General features: G+C 54.6%; 2 protein-coding genes across 2 annotated transcripts; one reads left to right on the plus strand and one right to left on the minus strand.

Annotated features, from left to right (window-relative positions):
• The first annotated feature begins 1,078 nt into the window (after nt 1–1,078).
• On the plus strand, nt 1,079–18,291 carry LOC122375068 (mitogen-activated protein kinase kinase kinase 13-A-like). Its single transcript, XM_043354226.1, has 2 exons — nt 1,079–1,253; nt 14,791–18,291. The coding sequence occupies exons 1-2, from the start codon at nt 1,235–1,237 to the stop codon at nt 16,968–16,970; spliced, it is 2,199 nt and encodes a 732-aa protein (XP_043210161.1). The 5' UTR covers nt 1,079–1,234; the 3' UTR covers nt 16,971–18,291.
• A 1,511-nt stretch (nt 18,292–19,802) lies between these two features.
• Nucleotides 19,803–22,706, minus strand: LOC122375070 (adenylosuccinate synthetase-like; the record flags this gene model as incomplete). Its single annotated transcript, XM_043354228.1, has 3 exons — nt 19,803–20,008; nt 21,096–21,343; nt 22,582–22,706. Coding segments are annotated over 3 exons (423 nt in total), but the record flags the coding sequence as incomplete, so codon positions are not given.
• Between the last annotated feature and the right edge of the window lie 350 nt (nt 22,707–23,056).

Raw genomic sequence — 23,056 nt, forward strand, 5'->3', positions numbered from 1 at the left:
ATACCGGTTTGGGCATTCACAACATCGAAAAATGCTTTAATTCGGAGATATGGAATTTCAAACTTGCAGTTTTCGGATTCTAAGGGGCTAATGCATTGGTATGCCCCCTTAGAATTTGTGACGTCAGCGGAGATCTAACGATTTTTAAATCTTTTACTAAAACGTTTGGCAGCACGCGGTGGTATATGCTGCTTTGCGCGCAACAAATGCCGCACTTTCAAATAAAGTCGCTAGGAACAGCGGAGATCCCAAAAAGTAAACAAAAGTAAAAGTCTAATATCTTGAAAACCGGTGAATATTTTTCGATGAAATTTGGTAGATATTCATTTTTGCTCTTTCTGAACCGAGCGACATCACTTTCATGCCAATTCATTAACTTTTTTGAAGGTGGGAGGGTCCCTTTAAACGGGCTTATGCCTTCCTTATGAGTTATGAATATGGCTCCTAAAGACCAATGTTTTTTTTTTCTCTTACACACGCTCCAGAGATTCAGACGATCGTATTCGTGACCGAGGCCATCACACTCTGGGCGGCAGCTTCCCAGTGGATGACGTCACGTCAGTGCTACGTCACAGCTGGGCTGACTCGGCCGTCAGCTGGCTACCGGACCGGTCGCGGGCCGCCGCTGCCGTGACCGTGAGCTCGCTGCTGCTGCTCGCTGCTCGCTGCGCGACGGCTACCTGCCGTCGAGCCGCTCCGGCCGGCCGCCCGCACCTCTCCACCAGCGTGGGTGCAGCAGCGGAACACAGAGCTGGTCACGTGACCGGCCGCCGGCCGCTGCCGCCCGGGCCCAAACCGCATCGATCGGACCGTGTGTGACGTCACACGCTGGATTTCCCAGAACATTTAGTGATGGTGCGGACCAAAAGGAGTCGATCTGGTTGGAGTATTTGTACCTTATTGAGCGCACAGCTCTACCGACTTTGTGGTTCACTGTGTTCAGAATTTTTCCTTGTTCGTACACGGTATGTTACTTTAGTCAGAAGAATCGATTTCGATCGGGAAACCTCCGTGCGATCGCCGTCGACCGCCCGCCGTTCCGGCCCGCGCGCTCGGCCACCACTACGCGCCCTGTTTTGGCGCCACCGTCGGCTGTCTGCTGTGACGTCACGGCCGTCGAGAAAGCGAGCGGCGGCGGCGGCGGACGGTCGTGTGTCGAGGTGTGTCCCGCGGCCGGTGGGCCCCGCGAGCGCGCGAACGATTCTGCCGCCAAAACGACAACGAGGACGGGTGGATGAGTAGCCCCAGCGCATGTGAGTACCGAGTGGATCAAGTGTGGGGCTCGAAAATGGTGTGTCGCTTGTCGCTGTGTGCGCCGCGTTTGTCTCCGATTGGCGCAGCTGCAGCGGGGCCGCGAGCCGTGGCCCGTGCCGCACCGTTGCCCGGCCCGTGGGACGGCCGAGGTCAGACTCAACACAGGCAGGAGACGCGGAGCGGTAGGGTGCCTGTAGTATATTGGCAACGCCCAACGGCCTGGAATCGTTTGGAATTGAGGACTTCGATTTAGAACAGTGAATGCTTCTTTGTAGACCAATCGCAGGCGCTGATTGTCATTTCCACAAGTGTTTGGCTTCAACACTTCCCCCTCCGTGAAGATGTCTTATGTCACATTGCTGTTGTGTTGTAACATTTCATATAGCCCAATCCCAAGATATCCGTCTCGCCAGGTCCAGACCACTCGGGCATTTCCGCCGCGGCGGGCCCCCGAGGCGTTTCCTCCGTCCTTCGCGCACCGGGCGGCTTTAGTAGCGGCCTATCGATCGTCGATCTGGGATCCGGGGGCGGAGGCCGCGGGCGCCACTGCCGGGGCTTCCGAGCGCCCTGCTGACGCCTCTCTGGACACTGCTGGATGGGGTGGTCCGAGGTGCGATGTGAACAGTAGCTGGCTTATGGCTATGCTTGGAATGGTTGGTGAGGATGGTTGGTGAGATATTCGGTGAGATCTGTGATAGTAGAGGTGTGCGGGTGAGAACAGAGCCATCATTACGTCACTCGGAGGCAGAGGCGGATCCAGCTCAGAGTTTTTTTTTTTTTTGGGGGGGGGGGGGCAAACCATAACAATTTATCGATTCTTTCCATGCATCGTCCAAAGGCGTAATGTTAAAATTATGCCGTTTGGGGGGGGGGGCAAATGCCCATTTTGCCCCCCCCCCCCCTGGATCCGCCACTGCTCGGAGGGAGCAGGGCTCCGCTGCTATACGTGACCGTGTAGTAGGGTGACCGGTTTTGCAAAAAGTTTCGAAAAGTTTTGCTCCCCAGGTCTAATCTAACGTATTTGGGGGTGCTGATCACGAATCCGGCGGAAAAAATAAAAAATTCGAATTTTTTTTGACCGCCCCGGCTCTTTGAATATTTCCGGTTTTCTCAATTTTTGCATGTTTTTGAATAATATGATGAATGTAATGAAAAAATATTCACAATGTATCGCTAAATGCATGTACCAATCGATTCGGCATACAGCGGCGTCGAAATCGGCACGCCGCCTGCTTCACCGGCCTCGCAGGAAAGCATAAGGCTCGGAAGGTTTGCGTTAGTTACCCGATTCTCTCCATAGATGGCGCTGGCGTAGCCGCCCGCCGGCCGGTCGTTGCCGTGCCGTTCACAGCCCCGGCGGTCACTTGCGACCGTCGTGGTCGTTATGCTACGTCTATCAAACACGACAGAAATGTTCACTTCATTTTTATGTTACTTCAGACATATTTTAGACCTAATGTTGAATTGGATAAATGACTATCGTGAATTGGCGAAATAGTGGAGTGCGCTCGGGAGCCATTTACAATAGCGAGGAACGTAGGTGGATTGATCTGAGTAACATATTATGACACTGCGTTCACTGTTGATATGAAGTTTATTCACACTATGTAGTCGGGTGACATGAGAACAAAGTGACTAACATACCTTGTGTACGACACGTCGACACATGGATGAAGCTAATGCTACTTTTTTATTTTGTTTCGGTAGGCCCGTTTGTTCAGAGCGTAGCCGTCCTGTCGGTCTGCGCCTGTTACAGCTGTGACTGATTCGGTGGTCAGCTTTACAGCCCTTTCGGTGGATTGGGTCTGGCAGGGGACCCCCGTTTTAAGGGGAGTCTGTAGAAAGTCGCGCAACTCATCCTCGCTCATGTGTCGTACACAAGGGGGCTCAATGTCTCGGCCCTCGTCAACCGCTCGCTGCACGTTAACCAGTTCCATATAGTTGTTCGCTTGAACGTTAATTTCCGGCAGCCGGAAGTGCCGAATGGGCTGCTGCTGTGGCGGTGGGGGTGGCAGCTTTGGCGGCGGTCGTGGCGGCGGCGGCGGTGGTGGTGGTGGTGGTGGTGGTGGTGATGGCCGCCGCCGTTTCAGACGCGTGTGCCAGCAGCTGCGCCGCCAGCGGCTGAACTTCACTGGCGAGTCGCTGGCGTGCATGCAAAGTAGCGTCGAGAGGAATGCTTACATGGCTCATGAGGAAAATGTGCTGCTCTCCATGCTCGGCGATGAAAATCATGGCATTAGGGCAGATGCAGTCCGCATAATCCAGAGCATTCGTCAAAAAAGGCAGCGACAGGAGCAGCCGCCGTTCCCGCCCCCGCCACAGCAGAAGCAGCGGCGACAGAGGCGGCGGCCATCGCCACCACCACCACCGCCACCGCCGCCGCCGCCGCCGCCGGCGCCGCCCCCGCCGCCGCCGCCACAACAGCAGCAGCGGCGTCTGAAACGGCGGCGGCCATCCACCACCACCACCACCACCACCACCACCGCCGCCGGCACCGCCGCCACGACCGCCGCCAAAGCTGCCACCCCCACCGCCACAGCAGCAGCCCATTCGGCACTTCCGGCTGCCGGAAATTAACGTTCAAGCGAACAACTATATGGAACTGGTTAACGTGCAGCGAGCGGTTGACGAGGGCCGAGACATTGAGCCCCCTTGTGTACGACACATGAGCGAGGATGAGTTGCGCGACTTTCTACAGACTCCCCTTAAAACGGGGGTCCCCTGCCAGACCCAATCCACCGAAAGGGCCGTAAAGCTGACCACCGAATCAGTCACAGCTGTAACAGGCGCAGACCGACAGGACGGCTACGCTCTGAACAAACGGGCCTACCGAAACAAAATGAAAAAGTAGCATTAGCTTCATCCATGTGTCGCCTGTCGTACACAAGGTATATGTTAGTCACTTTGTTCTCATGTCACCCGACTACATAGTGTGAATAAACTTCATATCAACAGTGAACGCAGTGTCATAATATGTTACTCAGATCAATCCACCTACGTTCCTCGCTATTGTAAATGGCTCCCGAGCGCACTCCACTATTTCGCCAATTCACGATAGTCATTTATCCAATTCAACATTAGGTCTAAAATATGTCTGAAGTAACACAAAAATGAAGTGAACATTTCTGTCGTGCTTTGATAGACGTAGCATAACGACCACGACGGTCGCAAGTGACCGCCGGGGCTGTGAACGGCACGGCAACGACCGGCCGGCGGGCGGCTACGCCAGCGCCATCTATGGAGAGAATCGGGTAACTAACGCAAACCTTCCGAGCCTTATGCTTTCCTGCGAGGCCGGTGAAGCAGGCGGCGTGCCGATTTCGACGCCGCTGTATGCCGAATCGACTGGTACATGCATTTAGCGATACATTGTTAATATTTTTTCATTACATTCATCATATTATTCAAAAACATGCAAAAATTGAGAAAACCGGAAATATTCAAAGAGCCGGGGCGGTCAAAAAAAATTCGAATTTTTTATTTTTTCCGCCGAATTCGTGATCAGCACCCCCAAATACATTAGATTAGACCTGGGGAGCAAAACTTTTCGAAACTTTTTGCAAAACCGGTCACCCTACCGTGTAGCCAAGCCAGTACAGAGAGAGAATGAATACCTTCTATTTGAAGACGATTCTTTCCGTGCAGTGCCTAGGCATTGAGAAACTACAGGGCTGTCCCTCGCACCCGAGGTCAGTAAGAAGCCTCAGTGAGGCTTCCGTCTGCACACGATTCGTGTGTCTTCGAACGGCATTCCATGTTTGCGTCATGCATTCATCTACATTTGCAGTTTGCCTTGATTCTAGATCATTTGCATCGCAGTATGCAATGGCGTCGAACGTGCATCTAGCATTGCATCGCATTGCGGCGACCGTTGGCACTCCCCGTTTTGGTCAGGGTCGTACCACACCCGCCAACGGCTGCGCATCCGGCAACAAGGGAACGTCAGGTAACACACCGTTACCACCTGTCGACTCTACTACATCCCCACTCCCTCCCCTCTCGACCATTAGCCCCTCCGCTAGCGCCCGATCAACAGCTCCTCCCCTTCCGATCGTCATCCCTGCCTCCCGATCACCCCAATGTCATCCATCCCCCAGTGTGCATCTCGTCGTCTGACACGGTACTTCACCAAACGACTGTAACATCCTCCCCCATCTGTGTATCGCCCTTGAACTTTGCCGCCCTCCCCGTCCACCTGGTCGACCCCTACCCCTGGCGCACCTGCAGAGCTATTCCCGGCCTTCGAGCTGCGCCTTCCCCAGCATCTGGACCCTGAGGCTTCAAAGCCTGGCCAGCTCCGCAGTGGAGCTTGGCCGGGTGCGGCGCCATGCGCGGGACCCGCGGGGCATGTTGGGCCTCTGCCTTACATGTCTTTGTTGCCTCCCCTTCTGGCGAAGCCCAGCCGCTGCATTTGCATGCTATGCCTCGACGGACAGGGCGGCGTGGGGAAGTCGATTGATGGACAGTGATGTGTTGGGAGTTTTATTGACGCAGGGCAATGTACTGAGTTTTACAGACGGACAGCGATGTATTGGGACTGGAGGTTACAGATGGCTGGGCCGCCGGCGATGTAGATATTGGGGGCCATAACAGTGCCGTGATGATAGGTCTTATACGAGGACTTGTATTGGGAGCTCATTGAGCTCATTGACGAACCGTGTTGCATTGGGGAGTCACTGGCAGCCAGTCCTGTACTGCTGAGTCAAATGACCACTGATTGGGGACTAGGAAACTCTACTGACTGACAAGTGGCGTCACCGTTGGGTTGGGTCAGCTAACTCAGAGTGGGGTGAAAACGGCAACGCAGAAGCGCGACCCGCCTGACAGACTGCAGGTGTGTCTACGTCGTAGGCTGTTCGTGGGCGTAGCAGATAACACCAGAGGGTGGAGCCAATCATGTGAAATGAAAACGTAGGCGCTTGCCCCGTTTCAGCACTCGTGAGTGGCTGTGGGCGGAGGCTGTATGTTGATGTCTGTAATATTACCCACAGGCTTTGCGAATGCCTATTTGGGTCAGGCGAACTTCGTGGCCTAGGTGGCTTAGGAAATTTATGTACCTATACAGCATACCTTGACCGTATCATGAGCCCATATAATAAAGACACAGGATAAGAAGCCATCGTCGGGCCCAACGCCCAAATTATCCATCGACCAATTGAATCATCTAAACATGCTCACGACTCACGAGTCACTAGTCCATAGTCATAATGGCCAAATATCTGGGCTTTAAATATGTGTAACTAAATACCTAAATGTCTGCACATTCCACTGGGGCGCCAGCGCAAATAACATCAATTCATTCCGGAGTCCAGGGCAAAACAAACAATTCTGCTGGATTGGTCGTCTGGTCTGACTCAATATGCGACCAGCGCAAGCTGCTCTTGACAGCGTGCAATCTCAGAACGTTCTTGCATCTCAAGAATTCTCTCCGTTTCCTGGTTGGCCGCTGTAGAGAACAGACAGCAGAGCCGAGCAATTTCGCCTCGTTGACTGCAGCCCGTCGGCGCCAGACAAGCGTGGTTTGGTGAGGAGCGCGGAAAACCTGACTGTCAGGCGCCGGAAAACCGGGTAGCGGATTAGAGCAATGTCCAGCTCTGAGAGCGGCGACTGCACTGAGAGCGGGGGGACCGGACTGGACACTGCAGGTCAGCTAGACCAGAGACTGGGCTGTGAGAGCAGACAGCTGACAATGAGAGACTTCAATGGAGAGTGGAGTTCGTCATCCGGCCTGTAGCAAACAAATAAAAATGTGCTTAAAGGGACCCTCCCACCTTAACATTAGATTTGAGTTGAGATAGCCAAAATGGGGTCCCTGGCTCACAATTACCGGTTTCGGCACTCACAACATCGAGAAATACCTGAAATCAGAAATATTGAATTTCAAAATTGCAGCATTTTGATTCAGAGGGGCTAATGCTTAGGAATACCCCTCTGAATGTGTGACGTCAGCGCAGATATCTAACGATTTTTAAATGTTTGACTAAAACGTTTTGTAGCACGCGGTGGTATATGCTATTTGCGCGCAACATCTGCCGCAAACGCCGCACTTCTAAAATAAAGTCGCTAGAAACAGCGGAGATCCCAAAAAAGTAAACAAAAGTAAAAGTCTAATATCTTGAAAACCGGTGAATATTTTTCGGTGAAATTTGATAGATATTCGTTTTCGCTCTTTCTGAACCGAGCGACATCACTTTCATGCCAATTCATAAACTTTCTTGAAGGTGGGAGGGTCCCTTTAATAGGAGGCACTTGCTTAATAATAACAATGCTTAATAATCAGGCACAAATAGCAAAATTTGCTAAATAGGAGTATTCATCGAAAAAAAGCGATCTATGACACTTACCTACCTCCAATTTCATGGGACGCGCGGCTCCCAGATCCGGTTCCACGTCGGACGTGCGGTGTTCCGTCGCCGCGGGCCGCGCTGGGGCAGTACCGAGCGGTATACTCTATCTGTGTTTGTATGTGTGAGTGTGTTCGGTCACGGTTGGCTGGCGCCAGGTCCGGGTGCGGACGGTGGCCCTGACCAGGCGCAGTGGTCGGTCCACGGCCCGCTGCCGCAGTTGACAGTCGGTCCAGGGGCCGTGACGGCTCCTGCTGACTCCCTGACTGTCAGAGCTGGCTCCCTGACGGTCAAAGCTGGCTCCCTGACGGTCAGAGCTGGCTCCCTGACGACTGGATCTGGTTCCATGACGGCATTTCTTAGCTAGCTCCTTGCAGACTCTAGCTCCCTGATGGACATTTCTGGCTCCCTCGGACGGCTGGAAGTGGTTCCGTTGACCAAATCTGGCTCCTTTACGGTCAGATCTGCACCGACAGGGAATGGGCGATTGTCGTGAACCAGTCGCTGTATTTCTCAGATGTATGTACATTGTACATACATATGCACTGGACGGGGAGCTGTTGTCTGCGCCCAGCAGTTGCCCTGCGATAGTGATATCGGGTTGTCAGACAAGTTAATAAACATTGAGACACTGCTCTTGCAGTCTTACGTATTCGATCGATACTTTGAAGACTGAAGTTCTATACTAATGATAAAACTTACGCCTAAGAGAAAGACAATCGTCACATAAGCTTCCCCAGACTCCTCCATGCAACCAAGACAACCCTTCAGATTTCCTCGTGCAACATTTTTCTGAAACTGTGAAATGTTTATCAATTAAAAATCTGCCGTTTTAATTATCAGATGGCTACATGGACCTCTGGATACATCGGTATATCTCATTGCACTCACCGTACTCTTTCTTGTCTGCATCTCATTGTGGCCCAGTATTGCTGCTTATCATTTTCTCGATCGCCGGGGCTGTCTCCCATATCCGAATACATAAGTAGTAGGGCGCCCGTGACTGTGTCACGTCCATCACTCTCTTCACCTCTGCCTCATGTGTCCCGCGCTGTCTGCCACCTGCCAGACCTGTCATCCCGGCCGTGATCGGTCCGTGGATGACACCGTGACAGTCTGGTGTGACAGATTGAGGGTAGATTGTGACAGTGCGAGACCGCCGGCGCCTGTCCTATCGACCCGAGACGCTCCCATCTGACCTCGTTACATTGCACTTATTGCGCATGCACCTAGATGACATTGGAGGTGTGCATATGAAGATAGTGCCGCTCCGCACAGATGATGGTCGAGCTTTGTTTCCTCTCGCTAGATGACACTAGTGGTAAACCCCTGAATGCAGGCTGTGCCGCAATGACCATAAATGGCCGCTCCACACGACGTCTGCCTCTTTGCTTTGTTATTCGATTTTACGTAGGTATAATAATTATTGTCATTGGCTTTTGACTCTTTCGGCCTTATATCTGGGAGATCATTTGTAAACTGTCATCAATATTTTATTCATTTGGTACCTATTTGTCGGCCTCCGATCACGGCGCATCCTAATTCTCTTTCCGCTTTCCGTGGTAATATTTCACGGAACAATGAATTTAGCGTTTGATTTATGCTTAAGTTGAAACTTCTGTCAATTTCACCGTAACTGAAAGTTTGTACCTATTCACATTTCTTGGCCTGTTTCATGTCAACGTTGAGTAAAACATTGTCTTTTTTTGTACAAAATGTGCAACTGTTTGGTCACGACACGATCTATCGCGGCATTACGTTTGAAGAAGAAAAAATGTTGAATGGCGATTGTTCATACGTAACAAAGGCCCCTTTGTATTGCAACATTCTGCTATTATATAACGTGCTTAGGTGCACGGGACTGACCTTTATATAGATCTAGTACATGCAACCACGACGTAACTGCATTGCTATGTGAAACTCCTGCTGACAGCTGTCTTCCTCTTTGAATGCTGCTCTATAACACATAATGTAACCAAGCTGCTACTGTTACGGTACACGTTTTGCCTTTTTACCGTTCTCGTCTCCTGTTGCCGCCGGACTCCGTCTCCACCTTCGAGATAGTGTCGCTAGTGTCGCTCCAGACAGACGAAGGTCGTGCTTTGTTTCCTCTCGCTAGATGACACTAGTGGTAAACCCCTGAATGCAGGCTGTGCCGCAATGACCACCTTTATCAAATCGAACCTCTTCTTGCGGTTATCCCCAAATTCCACCCTTCTTTCGACCCCCTTATGTATTTATGATGATAAATTACCAGCTGAATGGACACACACAAAAAAAAAAACTACGAAGGCGGGCACTCCAATGGGACGGCTGGTGTCTCTCCTTTGGTGCCCACCTTGCCCCTGAGTGTGGAGATGTGCAGCTGGAGAGGCGAACTAAAGATCTCTGAGTTAACTCGGATACCACGGCACCGGCTGCCCTCCCTCTGGCTGCTCCATGTGACTTGTGAGGGCGGCAGTGAGGGAAGTTGAGCACTCGGCGGACAACTCGTCTGCTGCTGGGGGCACCCGGCCCGTGATCCAGCGGGATCGATGGAGATGTGACGTCCTCTCGGCGGGCTCCATGAGCCAAATATGGTCATAGCCAGGGTCGTCAGAAGGGTAGCGACCAACAGTTTTGTGCTCGCATTACGGCCCGACGATCTGACGGTGACTGCGCGGCTTGATGCTCAACTAGCTTACGACCTTGCGGGCCTGCCCGTGACCGTTAGAGACCACGGCCTGTTGGTGTGTCGAGTGTCGACCTGACGACCTGATGACCTGACGGGCCAGCGACCGGGGTCTGGACTTGACCGGATCGCAACTAGGCCAAAGCTAGCTGAAGTTGTGGATGCTAAAGACGGTTTGTCTCGTGTCAAGTTGATTTAACCCGCTGGCGACTATATAATACTTATGACACTTGGATTTCAAATCATTAGATGATCCATTCTATATCTCACCCAATCTCCAGTCAATTGGCCCTCCCAAATGAAGGACTCAATTTCTGCTGTGTTGTGGCATCCAGGGCACTAGAAGTGTCATTCAAACACTCACTGCCAGAGTCTATATGGCATTGTAGCACGATGGCTTGCGTTTCGGTGCGATCTCGTGCTTCATTTGAAAGAACATCCAACGTCGCGTCACGGCATGTGACGTGACGCGGTACGTACACTATCTGTTCACTTCTGTGATGCACGGTGCGATCAGTTGAGTCTGAAAGGTGGACACTCACACGACCTTACCAAAATGGAATAATTGCCTCCTGCAGCATGCCATATTCGACTTGGCTCGCTCAATAGTGACGAACTTGTCGAAGCGTATGGGTCTGATATTTGGGTACGAAGCACGAGCTATCCACCCGCTGATCATAGGTCGTTGCCGTTATTCGGAGAAGCTCGCCAGCGCCACAATCGATATGACGTCAGAGTCGGGCGGTGACGTCAGAGTCGGTACCGTTGCCAGCGAACCGGTGAAGCCTATCAGTGTCGTGCGTAGTACCTATACCAACTAACTGCTTACTCACGCAGATCTTGCGGAGTGCTGTGAGTCAGACACCTATACCTATCTGCACGGGCAGTGGACGATTTCAAAAGTGGGGCATAGTAAGTTCGTTCCACGGCATTTTAATTGTCTCAGTTTTGTTTAATTCACAATCCATTAAAACGGTAGATACCTATACTTACCTATCACTTAAATACCAGCCTGATTGCCGTCCATCGCATTCTATAGCCTTATTCAGCTGCATGACAAATTATGGTAAACGGGCATCTGTTCACGCCATATGTTCAGCTAGATCATAGATGTCGGTAGTTTTTGACCGTGGAAAAAGTGGAACACATCTGAACGCTCAAGCCATGTTTTGCGATCCGCCAGCCTTGTAAATGTGCAGTTGCTGTGTGCAAGGAACCTTGCAACCCTACATAACTAGATAACCTTGTAACGTGATATACCTACCGACCGATCCTTGAAGCTTTTAAATGCACAAAGAAACGAAAAGTTCCAGATAACAGCTGAATTTAGCATTCAACATTCCTTCGAATCAGATACCCGAGTGGTAACTATGCCCAGTTTACTTCTCATTCGTAATGCACATATTACCTACATTTCCTTCATCAATTAAAACGTCCAAAATGCCCCGATGTGCCCTAACGTTCCGAGGCAGCTGCCGCCTTATCTCTGCCAGCTTTGTCAACATCACGATCTCATCTGCAGTGGCCATTTCTGCGAACCTCTCCGGCGTTTTCTCCGTCCAGTGTATGCCATCCATCTCACCCCGCCATCGGTCCGCCCCCCCCCCCCCCACCGCCGTCGGTCGTCGTTCCCGTTGCTCCGACAACGCTCCGTCGGTGTCGACAGGAACTGCTCGCTGCGCAGCTTTCGACGAACGCGACGCCCAATCCGGGACCGCCCCATCCATTAACCTTCCGGCTCCGGCAAAGTGACGTCGGCTCCGAGAACGAGGTATATACGAGCGGCCCGATCCCCGTGACCGTGGTGGTGTCCGAATGTGCCCTGCCGTGACCCAGACAGCGCCGCTAACACGGGAGTTTAGCACCGTCGGGTGCGGAACTGTCGGCAGCGGCGGCGGTGGCTGGCGGGGGAGGTTTCGGCACACCTTCAGGACCAGGCAGGGGTGGCGGTGGCCTGTCGAGCACCCGTCGGCCGCTAAGCTGTCTGTAGGGCCTTGGGGTGTCTGTAGGGCTGTCTGTTAGGCCGTGGGGGGCGGTTTCGGCACACCCTTTGGACCCGGTAGTGTCGGCGCGGCGGTGGCCAATCGTGCACCCGCCGGCCGCGGGCAGCTCTGACACACCCTCGTCTCTCGGCCGCCGCCGCCGCCGCCATTACGGCGGCCACATCCGGTCTGGGCAGCTGGTCGGCCCCAGTCGTGATTACCTGTGTATGCGGCCGGCCGGCGGCCGGCCGGGCGGCCATTACACGGCGCCGGGGTGTGTTGGTGTGTGCTGTATACCTGTCCGCGGATTGGACCGGACCGGTCCGGGGTGTGCTGCGCCGGCGCGGCGGACCGGCTGCGCCAGCTGTGTGAGGCGGCGCACCTGCCGCCCCCGCCCCCGCCCGAGCGGCTGTCGGCGGGGGTGGCGGTCACGCGCCCATACATGTGGTGTGCAGGGGCCGTGGGAGGGCAGGGGAACTCTCAATGCCGCCGGCCGTGGGTGCATGGAACGTGCCGTGAGTACAGCGGACTTGCTGTGAGTGGAGAGGACGTGACGTGGTTGACGTCCAGACGTGACGTGGAGACGTGATGTCGGTGAACGACTGACGAAATACACGGAACAGACGTAGGAAGGCAGGCGGTATATATTGATATAAGTTTGGGCTCTTGGCCATCATAGACATGGAGCCGACACAATTGTCCCTCATGGCCCGTGTATATTACAGGCCATTGAAGACTGTCGTTCCGGTGGCTTCCTGGGTCTAGTACAGACCACAGGGCTTTTCGTGTGTTTTCCTATGTATTGGCTATTTTTGTGTTTGTCTGAAGAATAAGGCTGCTCTCGACATGACTGCTCATTATCAAGGTCAACCAGATTGTTTAGATTTGAATCTACATCTAAATGCTTCTTATGACATTTCGGGCTTGGGCCATTCACGTCCGATTTCGTCGAACCAGCAGCAGACATGTGCCGATGGATTGACCGAAAACGGACGCACAGCTGGTTTTACCAGCGCATCAACACAGCTAGTTTCTGGCACTTGATGCGTGGGGACGACGACCACGCCTTTGCTGACGACCACAGCGCTAGGATGCTGCCTGAAGACTGAAGTATACCAAATTATTCCATGTTGCCGCTGTGCATGTTCGCTGCATTGGACGGCGAATCGCTCAGCCCTCCCGAGTGTAATGCTCGTTTGGTCATTTTCCGGGCATCTCCAGGCGAATTTCCGCGACTCCGGGTGGCCCCCGTCCGTTCCCCGCGCGGCCCATAAAACAGCCATTTTCGGCTCACTAGCTGATGATGTCGCTGTTTGGCGAACGATGAGGAAATGCCCGCCGGCCGGTGGTCGCTCCGGCTCCGTTTCACTAGCTGTGCTCTCCCACGATCGGAGCATCTGATAGCCTCCTCACCTGGGTGACTCACGCGCCGACGTACGCTCGTTTTACCCGGGAGACGGTCCCTATCGAGCGGGGTCCACATGGAGCGTGCAGAGTGGACGCTGCTGGGAGTAATCGGCGCTTCCGTGAAAAGGTGGCCTCTGCAGGCCATGAACTCAACCTTGTTTGTTGTGGTATTTGTGCGAATATGAATGTACTCACGGGCGTTTGTGTTTTCTGTGTAGCGCTTAGGTTTGTTCTGATCATTTTCTGATCATGACTGAAAACACTCTTCGGATGGCCTAGGCTGCACAGCAAATCTAGAGCACACCACTCAAGGAGAGCGTCGCGTAAAGGTTAAACAGACTGGAAATCCCACAATCTCGGAAGGTTTGAAGAGGGATTTGCGCCTCCCTGGCTGTCACAAGTGTCAGTCGCAGAGCTGCACTCCGACCTCGGCCGGGACTGACTCGCCGGGAAGACCGGCCGAGTGTCCGGCTGACCGGCGACATTTAGCCGCTCAGCCCGGGCGGTGTCCGGCGGCCACTCAGCCGCGCTATGGAGTGGCCAGTGCCGATGACCCGCTGACCTTCACGGGTAAAGGTCACCAGCTGTGGCGCCGCTCTGCGCTCGGTCTGATTCCGTCGCGGACGATTGCGCTCCTCCCACTCTCGGCTGCTGTGACTGCGTCGTCGTCGATCGATTCTCAGGCCCGGCGAGCCGCAGGCGCCGCGCGGAGGGCCCGTTTACCTGGCGGTAACCGCACTTTACCGGCCCTGCAGCGGGAAATGTTGCACCGCGCCCGGCGCGGCGACCGGCCAGTGTCACTCTGTCGGGCGAGCATGGCGCGGACGGGTCGGAGTCGGGTCCGCTGCCAGTAGCTCCGCGTGCACTCCTTCACTTCACACGACTCCTTGGTGTTGTCAGCTCTTGGCAGAAGTCACCCATGACAGGTACACTACATCTTATTTCAATTCCAATAATTGTTCCTTTCTAGGTTGATTGCGTTAGATTTAATTATGTTCTCTATTTCTACCTGAAGTGAACGCTGCGCAGTCCCGCTCTGTCCCTGTGAGTCGAGAGACCGCTAACTGCCCCATCGCTCCGGCTGTTTGTCTCTCCCCTCCGACATTGCTGACCCTCTCTGTTCCTCCGGCAGGGTTGGCGCGCTCCGAGGGTGACGCCATGCAGCCCGGAGTGCTGAAGCTGGAGAAGGAGCTGATGCAGCTGACGCTCAGCTCGCCAGCCAGTCTGTCGCCGCCGGGCGGTCCGCTGGAGCCAGCCTCCGACCCGGACACCTCGCCCGACCAGGCCGGCATGCAGGTCGGCTACCGCGAGGGCCGCGGCGTGCCGCCCACCGGCCTCATGGAGGGCATCTTCGGCTGCCTGCGGCCCGTCTGGACCATCATCAGCGCCAAGAAGGCGATGGCCGCGCCCGAGAACTGGGAGGTGCCGTTCGAGCACATCAGTGACCTGCAGTGGCTCGGCTCGGGCGCGCAGGGCGCCGTGTTCCGGGGCAGCCTCCGCGGCGAGACCGTGGCTGTGAAGAAGGTCCGCGAACACAAGGAGACGGACATCCGTCACCTGAGGCGACTCAACCACCCCAACATCGTGCAGTTCAAGGGCGTGTCCACGCAGGCGCCCTGCTTCTGTATCATCATGGAGTACTGTCCCTACGGCAGTCTGTACGACCACCTCAAGGACGGAAAGGAGATCGCTCCGAAACGACTGGTCGACTGGACCAAGCAGATCGCCACGGCGATGAGCTATCTGCACCAGCATAAAATCATTCACCGCGATCTCAAGAGCCCCAACATCCTGATCGGCAGCAGCGAGAGCATCAAGATCAGTGACTTCGGCACCAGTCGCGAGTGGAACAACATGAGCACCCGCATGTCGTTTGCCGGCACCGTGGCGTGGATGGCGCCGGAGGTGATCCGCAATGAGCCCTGCTCGGAGAAGGTAGATGTCTGGTCGTTCGGCGTGGTGCTCTGGGAGCTGCTCACCTGCGAGATGCCCTACAGCGACGTCGACTCGAGCGCCATCATCTGGGGCGTCGGTAGCAACTCGCTCCACCTGCCCGTCCCGCAGACCTGTCCCGACGGCTTCAAGCTGCTCGTCAAGCAGTGTCTGAGTGCCAAGCCGCGCAACCGGCCGTCCTTCCGGCACATTCTGATGCACCTGGACATCGCCTCCATCGAGGTGGTCAACATCCCCTGCGACGTCTACTTCCGCACGCAGGCGCTCTGGCGACGCGAGGTCAAGGCGCATATGGAGCGGGTACGCTCGGAGCGCGCCAGCATCCAGCAGGGAGGCGAGGAGCTGGTCAGGAAACGTCGCGAGGAGCTGCGACACGCACAGGACATCCGGCAGCACTACGAGCGCAAACTGGAGCGTGCCAACAACCTCTACCTCGAGCTGAGCACATGTCTACTGCAGCTGGAGCAGCAGCAGCGCGAGATGAACGTCATGGCGCAGCGCACCTCGCGCTCCGCCCGCGGGCCGGGCGCGCTGTCACTGGAGGCCGGTACCAGCCGCCGGGCCCAGGCGATGCTGCGCAGCCCCGACCCGCTGCCGCCCAGTCCCAGCCGGAAGCTGACCGACGGCTGCACCCAGACTCCGCCCGACGGCCGGCCCGAGCGACCGCTGACGCTCGCCCTCGAGACCCGCCTCGCCGACAACGGTAACGACACAACAACGACAACAACGACGACGGTGCCGGGAGGTCGTCTGCCGGACGAGGCCAACCACAACTGGCAGCTGGCGACGCGCGGGGCCGGCCAACTGCTCGCCGCTGCCGACTCCGGGAACGGTAACATCCCCGGGGCGCTCGCCTCGCGCCGCTGCATCCTGCTCGACGACAGCGACAACGACGCGTGCTTTGTGCAGCCGTCGCCGAGCCGCCGTTCGTTTGTGCGCGTCCACTACAGTCGCCACCTGAGCAGCTCGGGCGAGAGCGACTGTGACGTGCACACGGCGCCGCTGCCGGCGCGCCGCCGCCAGCTGCGTAACGCTCTCATCGCGCGTCAGTCCGAGTCCGACGACGGTGGCGAGGCGCCGGCGCTGCGCCGCAAGTGCGTCACGCGACGACCGGTGACACGCACGCGCGCGCGGCCGCCGTCGGCGCGCCTGCCCGACTACCCACCCACGGAGAGCGTCTGCGCCAAGCGGCCGCTCAGCTCCGGGGACGAGCGGGAGCCGGACGCAGCCACCTCGGAGGGCAGCCGGGAGCTCAGCAGCGAGGAGACGGTGGGTTCGCGGCGTCGGCCCACCTCCGACAGCCTCTACAGTGACAGCGAGCCGGTGGGAGCGGTCTCTCAGTCGCTGCAACTGCGGTAGTGGCGCCGCGCTGCCCCCCGATCGATCTCTGAAGTCGGCGTGTTCCGGGCGCGGGTCGGACCGGCCGGGTGGGTAAGGGCTCTGTCCCGGCCGCGGCGTGTGTTTGAGCGGGTTGGTAACAGCCAAAGGCGTGCGAATCTCTGTGAATCTAGTGGTATTTATTGTCAGAATCGAGCTGAGTATAAACTGGGGAATGGATGAATATCAAATGATGATCTGAATGTGTCTGGAGAGACTCCTCTTTCAGTTGAATCTACCCAATAGTTCTAAAGTCTAAGATTGGGTCAAATGTGTTTCAGGTTCCAAATAGGGGAACTACTATGCGGCTATAACACCCTTTTAAACATTATGAGCCATGCCCGATCAGTGGATTTCACTTTTAATACTTATAGATTCACCAGATGCTAGAGGAATCTCTCACATTGTAGGGGAATTTCCCCAAAGGAGGACTTCCTTTCATTGCCAACGTCTAGACCCGGGAATGCAAACGAAACCGACAACTCCAGAGCAGCTCACCAATAAGGATGTGACTCATGTTCGTTCATATATGCTTAGGTTCATCTCATCGCGGCCGATCGGGTCCTCTGTTACTGCATTGTGAAGCGCGCACGCGAGTGTGTGTGTTGTGTCCTGGAGCTCGCTGGTTGTGCGCGGAGATGCCGGTTCACTCCGCGCGGCTCCTGATTGCCAACAGTTACCGTTGTGACCATTGATACATTCCGTCTATTGTACTTAGTAGCCATAGCTGAGAGAGCAGTCGGGCGGGCGGCTGACGCGGGCCGGAGCAGCCGTCTCCGCGCCCGGCGCCGTCCGGCTCGCTCGAGTTACCGCGCCGTCCGTTCATACCTAGAGTCTCGAGTGGAGTGCCGTTTTTCGGGTTGATTTGTAAAGTGTACCTGCACCGTACGGCAGTCTGGGACGGGGATTAGCCGTCTCTGGCTAGGAGGGAAGCGAGGAAGCGTGAGACCGTCGCGTGAGCCAACTGCGGCACGGAACGGCCGTATTCGTTTCGTTACTATCGAGAATGGAAATGGCATGTGCCACGCAGCGTGCCGGTGCTAAACCGGCAGCCTAACGTGCAATGATGCCCGCGAGAGAGTAGGTGCCATGATGGCCCATTGGCACGCACCCGGGCAATTGGCAGCTCATTTTAATACGTCATCATTCCATTACCGAGCCGCTGTGGATAGCGCCGAACCGACCATGCTGGTTTTTGGTAGCAATATTGGTCTATTCGTGCATTGTGCGTTTGATGTTGACTGTTATTGGCAGCTCTAGATACGTGACGGACATGAGGTGAAATACATGTGGACGGAAGAAACTGATACGTTTGCTTGATCGCACAGAACAATTTGTACACACAAAAGCTATCGGTTGGAATGGATGGCTTTGTTGAAATATCGTTCATCTCCATCGCAAACATCAAATCAGTAAGCGTTCATGACAGGTAGGCATATCTCCGCGCTCCACTTATTTACACTGGAATTGTTTGTTTGCAGACGGTCTTTTTTGTTAGAAATAATGTAATAGCACCGGCAGCCGTAAAAACTACAATGCGGATCACACCGTCACTGATACCTTCATGGCCTCCTGACAGGGATGCCTACACAAAGCTCGTCCACACCAGATCCGCATCCTGTTGGCTTGCGTCAAAGGAAAGGTCTCAGACGACAGGCAAATGAGAGCTGAGACGCCTCATGTCACATCCTGGATAACACCGGTCCGCGCGTCTTCCTAATGAGCTTTGCCGCGCTAATAGCGCTCAATCGCTGCAATCTTCCTCTCCCACTAGCCGTAATCAGCGATCACCGCGCGTCAGTTGCACCCCACGGAGCTAAACCACCAAGGACAGTCCCGCAAAACACCGGCGTCGTCTTCGCTCGCCCACGCCGTCTTCCTAGTGCTGCAGGAAAATTCCCTCCCCAGGAAAGCTGGCTGCCTCCGGGGGCGAGCATTTCCCACCGCTCCTCACAGACCCGAGCTCGAGGTCAGTGGACGACGACGCTAGAAACGCGGAGAGCTGGTAGTCTGAGTTCCACTGGCACGTAGAGAGACCGATTCGACTTGAGAGAGAAGGCAAAACACATCCAATCTGAAAGGACGCACCATCCTGGAGCTAGAGGACGCATAATTCAGAGAATGCGCAATCCTAGAGAACGCAACATACGCACCACGCATTTAACACCGGAGGACAGGACAGCTGTCTCAGAGGACTGAACACCAATTCAATTCGAGAAGACGCACGGCGCTCGGCGATGCCGATAATGGCGGGCAGTGGCGCAGGTGTCGCGTCGGTCCAGATGTTACCACCCCGGTGTGAGTCTGTTTGAAGGTACCCGACTAACGAGCTGGGCTTCACAGCTGACAGTTGATTTAGCAATGAACTCAGAGCTATTCGGGAGCCAGGGACAAAGAATCGGGGAGAGAGGGAAACGGTGGGGAGAGAGAGAGAGAGAGAGAGAGAGAGAGGAGAGAGAGAGAGAGAGAGAGAGAGAGAGAGAGAGAGAGAGAGAGAGAGAGAGAGGGAGGGAGGGGAGGGGAGGGAGGGAGGGAGGGAGGGAGGGAGGGAGGGAGGGAGGGAGGGAGGGAGGGAGGGACTGAGAGGGAGGGAAGGAGAAAGAGCGACCGGAGCTGGGAGGGAGGGGAAGGTGGATGGAATTATGGTGGTCGATATTACTCAAATGATCTGAAGACAACGTGAATATGACAAAAAGGCCGAGATGGTCACTAATAGCTTAATGCAAAACTTGTAACGCCAGCTCATGCCGCTTTCTTTCCTTGTCGCCCAGTCTCATATCCAGTAACCCCTCCCTCATCATCCCCAGTACAAGATAATGGGGCACGTTTTATTGGTACTGAAAAAGACACGGCAGGTACACGGGTGACCGGTCCGGCGGGGGCTGGCGCATCTACAGGCGCTAGCGGGGTGCATCATTCAGTCCACAGCACACTCTCTCACACGGCGAACCGGACGCTTGGCGGCGGCAGTCACACCTGGATGATGGAGTCGCGACACTTGCCGACGCCGATCCACTTCACTGTCGACGGGGAGGGGAGGGAGGGGATGTTAGACGTGAGAATATCTGAGGGCAAGACGTGCGTAAGCAATGGTGGGACGAATATTTCCTCGGACACACCGCAAGGCCATAGCAGCGGACGATCAGATTAGAGAAATGCAATTAAATTAGAGGACATTTGTCCCCGAAGACAGAGAATGGCCATGCTCTTTTTACATGTGTTTAAATCTTCATGACCACATAGTTTCAAGCAAGGAAATTTCCAGGTCAAACTCCTAGCCAGCAACTTTTCCTGTGGAGTCCAACCAATTGGCAATAATCACTCTGCAAACGTCAGAGATGCACGGCGGATCAGCCACTCCAGTGACGACGCGCCAATGGCCGAGCGTGACGACTGATAAGGTCATTAGGGAAAGACCCGCCTCGAGCCCCACACCCAAGATTAAGCCGAGTGCATCCATATTGACGACACACTTAGCAGGGTTCACAGTCTCATTAAGGACAGCTAGACGCATTATCGGAAGCAAAATCACCTTCATTCTATCATCGAATGACGTTAACTGACATCAGTTCATCGCCATTAGGGACCCGTTATTTTTGGCACAGGATCAAACAAAGTTTCACTTTTACTCACTGGTCTGAAACTAATCCGTGGAGCACCACTACCGAACGGCTAACAGCCGCGTAGTTGCAGACCCCAACCACCCTGCCGTCCAAAGGCAAAAACGCATATGTCGGTTCATGACCTGACCCGACATATGCGTTTTTGCCTTTGGACGGCAGCACCGTGATATCTCTCCCTCTAAAGTCTAACCTAACTATACCCGGTTGTGCCTGGCTTTACGTCCCCAGTCAAGCCCGCCCATCCCCTCTGTACCCGCCATCTCCACCTACATTCCCGCCTCTCTCCGCCCGCCTATCCCCTCCTATATTACCGCCTTAGTCCGCGCGCCTATCCCCTCCTATATTCCCGCCTTAGTCCGCGCGCCTATCTCCACCTACATTCCCGCCTCTGTTCGCCCGCGTATCCCCGCCTTTGCCCGCCAGCCTATCCCCGCCTACATTCCCGCCTCTGTCCACCCGCCTACACTCCCGCCTCAGCACTCACCTGGCACGCCGACCAGCCGCTCCATTGTGCGGATATACTCCTGGGCGTTGGCGGGCAGGTCTCCGAAGGTGCGCACGCCCTCGGTGCTACACTGCCAGCCGGGCACGGTGATGTACTCGACCTCGACCCGCGCCAGTTCGGCCGAGCTCGCCGGGAAGTGGTCGAGCCGCCGGCCGTCGAGCTGGTAGTACGCGCCCACCTTCACCTCAGGGAGGGTGTCCAGGATGTCCAGCTTGGTCACAGCCAGCCTGAGGGTAGGGGCATCAGCGACGCAGGTTAGAGAGGGAAAAGTAGAAGGGGGAAGAGAAAAAGGGAGGCAGAGTAAGGGATCGACAGTTCCAATCCAAGTGCATGGGTAAATATTTACGAGCAACAGTCCACAGCTAAGGGTGGTAGCTTAGCCAAAAATAATCACACTGCATCGTCACTAAAATTACCCGGCAGTCTGGGGTATTTCGCCACCCACCGTTTGCTGGGGGGGGGGGGGGCGTTAAACGCCCCCAGCCGATAACTCGAGAACCAATAGGCGCAGCGAAACGCACGAGGCGGCAAACGAAAGAGCGCGACGAGACGCTTCAGATGAGTACTTTAAAGTTGAATTTTTAGGTCACAGGTCGGGTCAAGGTCAGGTCAAACACCTGAAATTGGGCTTTCAGTAGCATGGACTTCAGGACTTCGCAATGGGCGCCTCTCGTCATAAACTCTGTCCAAACGGTGCACAATCCATCATATAAGGCCTACAAGAGTGTCAGCTCCATGTAGGGGTCAGTCAAGCATAGGTCAGGGTCAAGGTCAGGTCAACAGGGTAGGCACATATCCCCGAAAATCAAAACTGATATTCGCAGCCTGTGACACATGTTTTATAGGTAATTTGGGGCGTAGAACACGATGGTGACATTCATTTTATCATATGTGTACGTGTTTGGCTCAAAAAGTTCAATTTAAGAAATGCATGTATCATGGTCGTGAAGTAGTCACGAAAAATTGCCAAGATTCAGTTCAAGATTATGGAAAATGCGGAACGATCATCAATAATCGAAGATAGCCATTTGATTGATCATGGTATTGGCAGTCTAATTGCGTTTACGGCATGTCTGTATGTCTATTCTGTGATTTTATATGATTTTTGAACATATGCCGTTTTTGGTCGAAAACTCAAAAATCATGACGTCACTAAAACCTCGATATCTCAAAAAATTTTCGACCGATTTTTTTTGAAACTTTGTCACAATAAACTTCAATCAATTCCCTACAGGTACCCAAGGCGCGCCGTTTTTATGCTATGGCCCGGCGAAAAAAGCGGAGGCGTTTAACGCCCCCCCCCCCAGCAACTCGCGGGTTAAAAGCGTCGCCCTTGATGTGGCAGGTTAATTCGAATAAACAACAATAGAATCAGTCACTTTGGTCCTCAACAAAAAATTCCAATCCTTCTTCCCAGCCGTTTGCGGCGAACCATTTGTCAGTTTCTCCCGCGAGGATCACTCACGCTGTATATCCATTCACCATGTTGGAGTGCCGCAGGAGGGCGCAGTCGAGCCAGCCACAGCGGCGTCTCCTGCCCGTGGTGACACCCACCTCGGCTCCGCGAGTCTGCAGCAGCTCACCGATCTCCTGCGGGGAGGAGACGGGGTAGGTGTCAGCACAGCTCACTTATCTCCTGTGGAGAAGACAAGGTAGGTATCAGCACAGATTGCCAATCTGCTGTGGGGAGGAATCGGTAGGTAAGAGCACTTATTACGGGTCTAATGTGGAGAGGGAACGTCACGTGACAGCACAGGTAACCAATCTCCTGTGGGAAGGAGACGGTAGGTGACACCACAGGTTACGGGTCTACTATGGGGAGAACACAGTGAGTAAATTTCCAACGTACGCTGATCAGGAAGTGGGCAGGGACAAGGGACACAGCATTAAATCTCACTCACCAATCCCAGGTGGGGAACTTCACCATAAATGGACCCAAA

This window comes from Amphibalanus amphitrite, unplaced genomic scaffold, assembly GCF_019059575.1.
Source record: "Amphibalanus amphitrite isolate SeventyFive unplaced genomic scaffold, NRLGWU_Aamphi_draft 001768F_arrow, whole genome shotgun sequence".
NCBI lineage: Eukaryota > Metazoa > Arthropoda > Thecostraca > Balanomorpha > Balanidae > Amphibalanus > Amphibalanus amphitrite.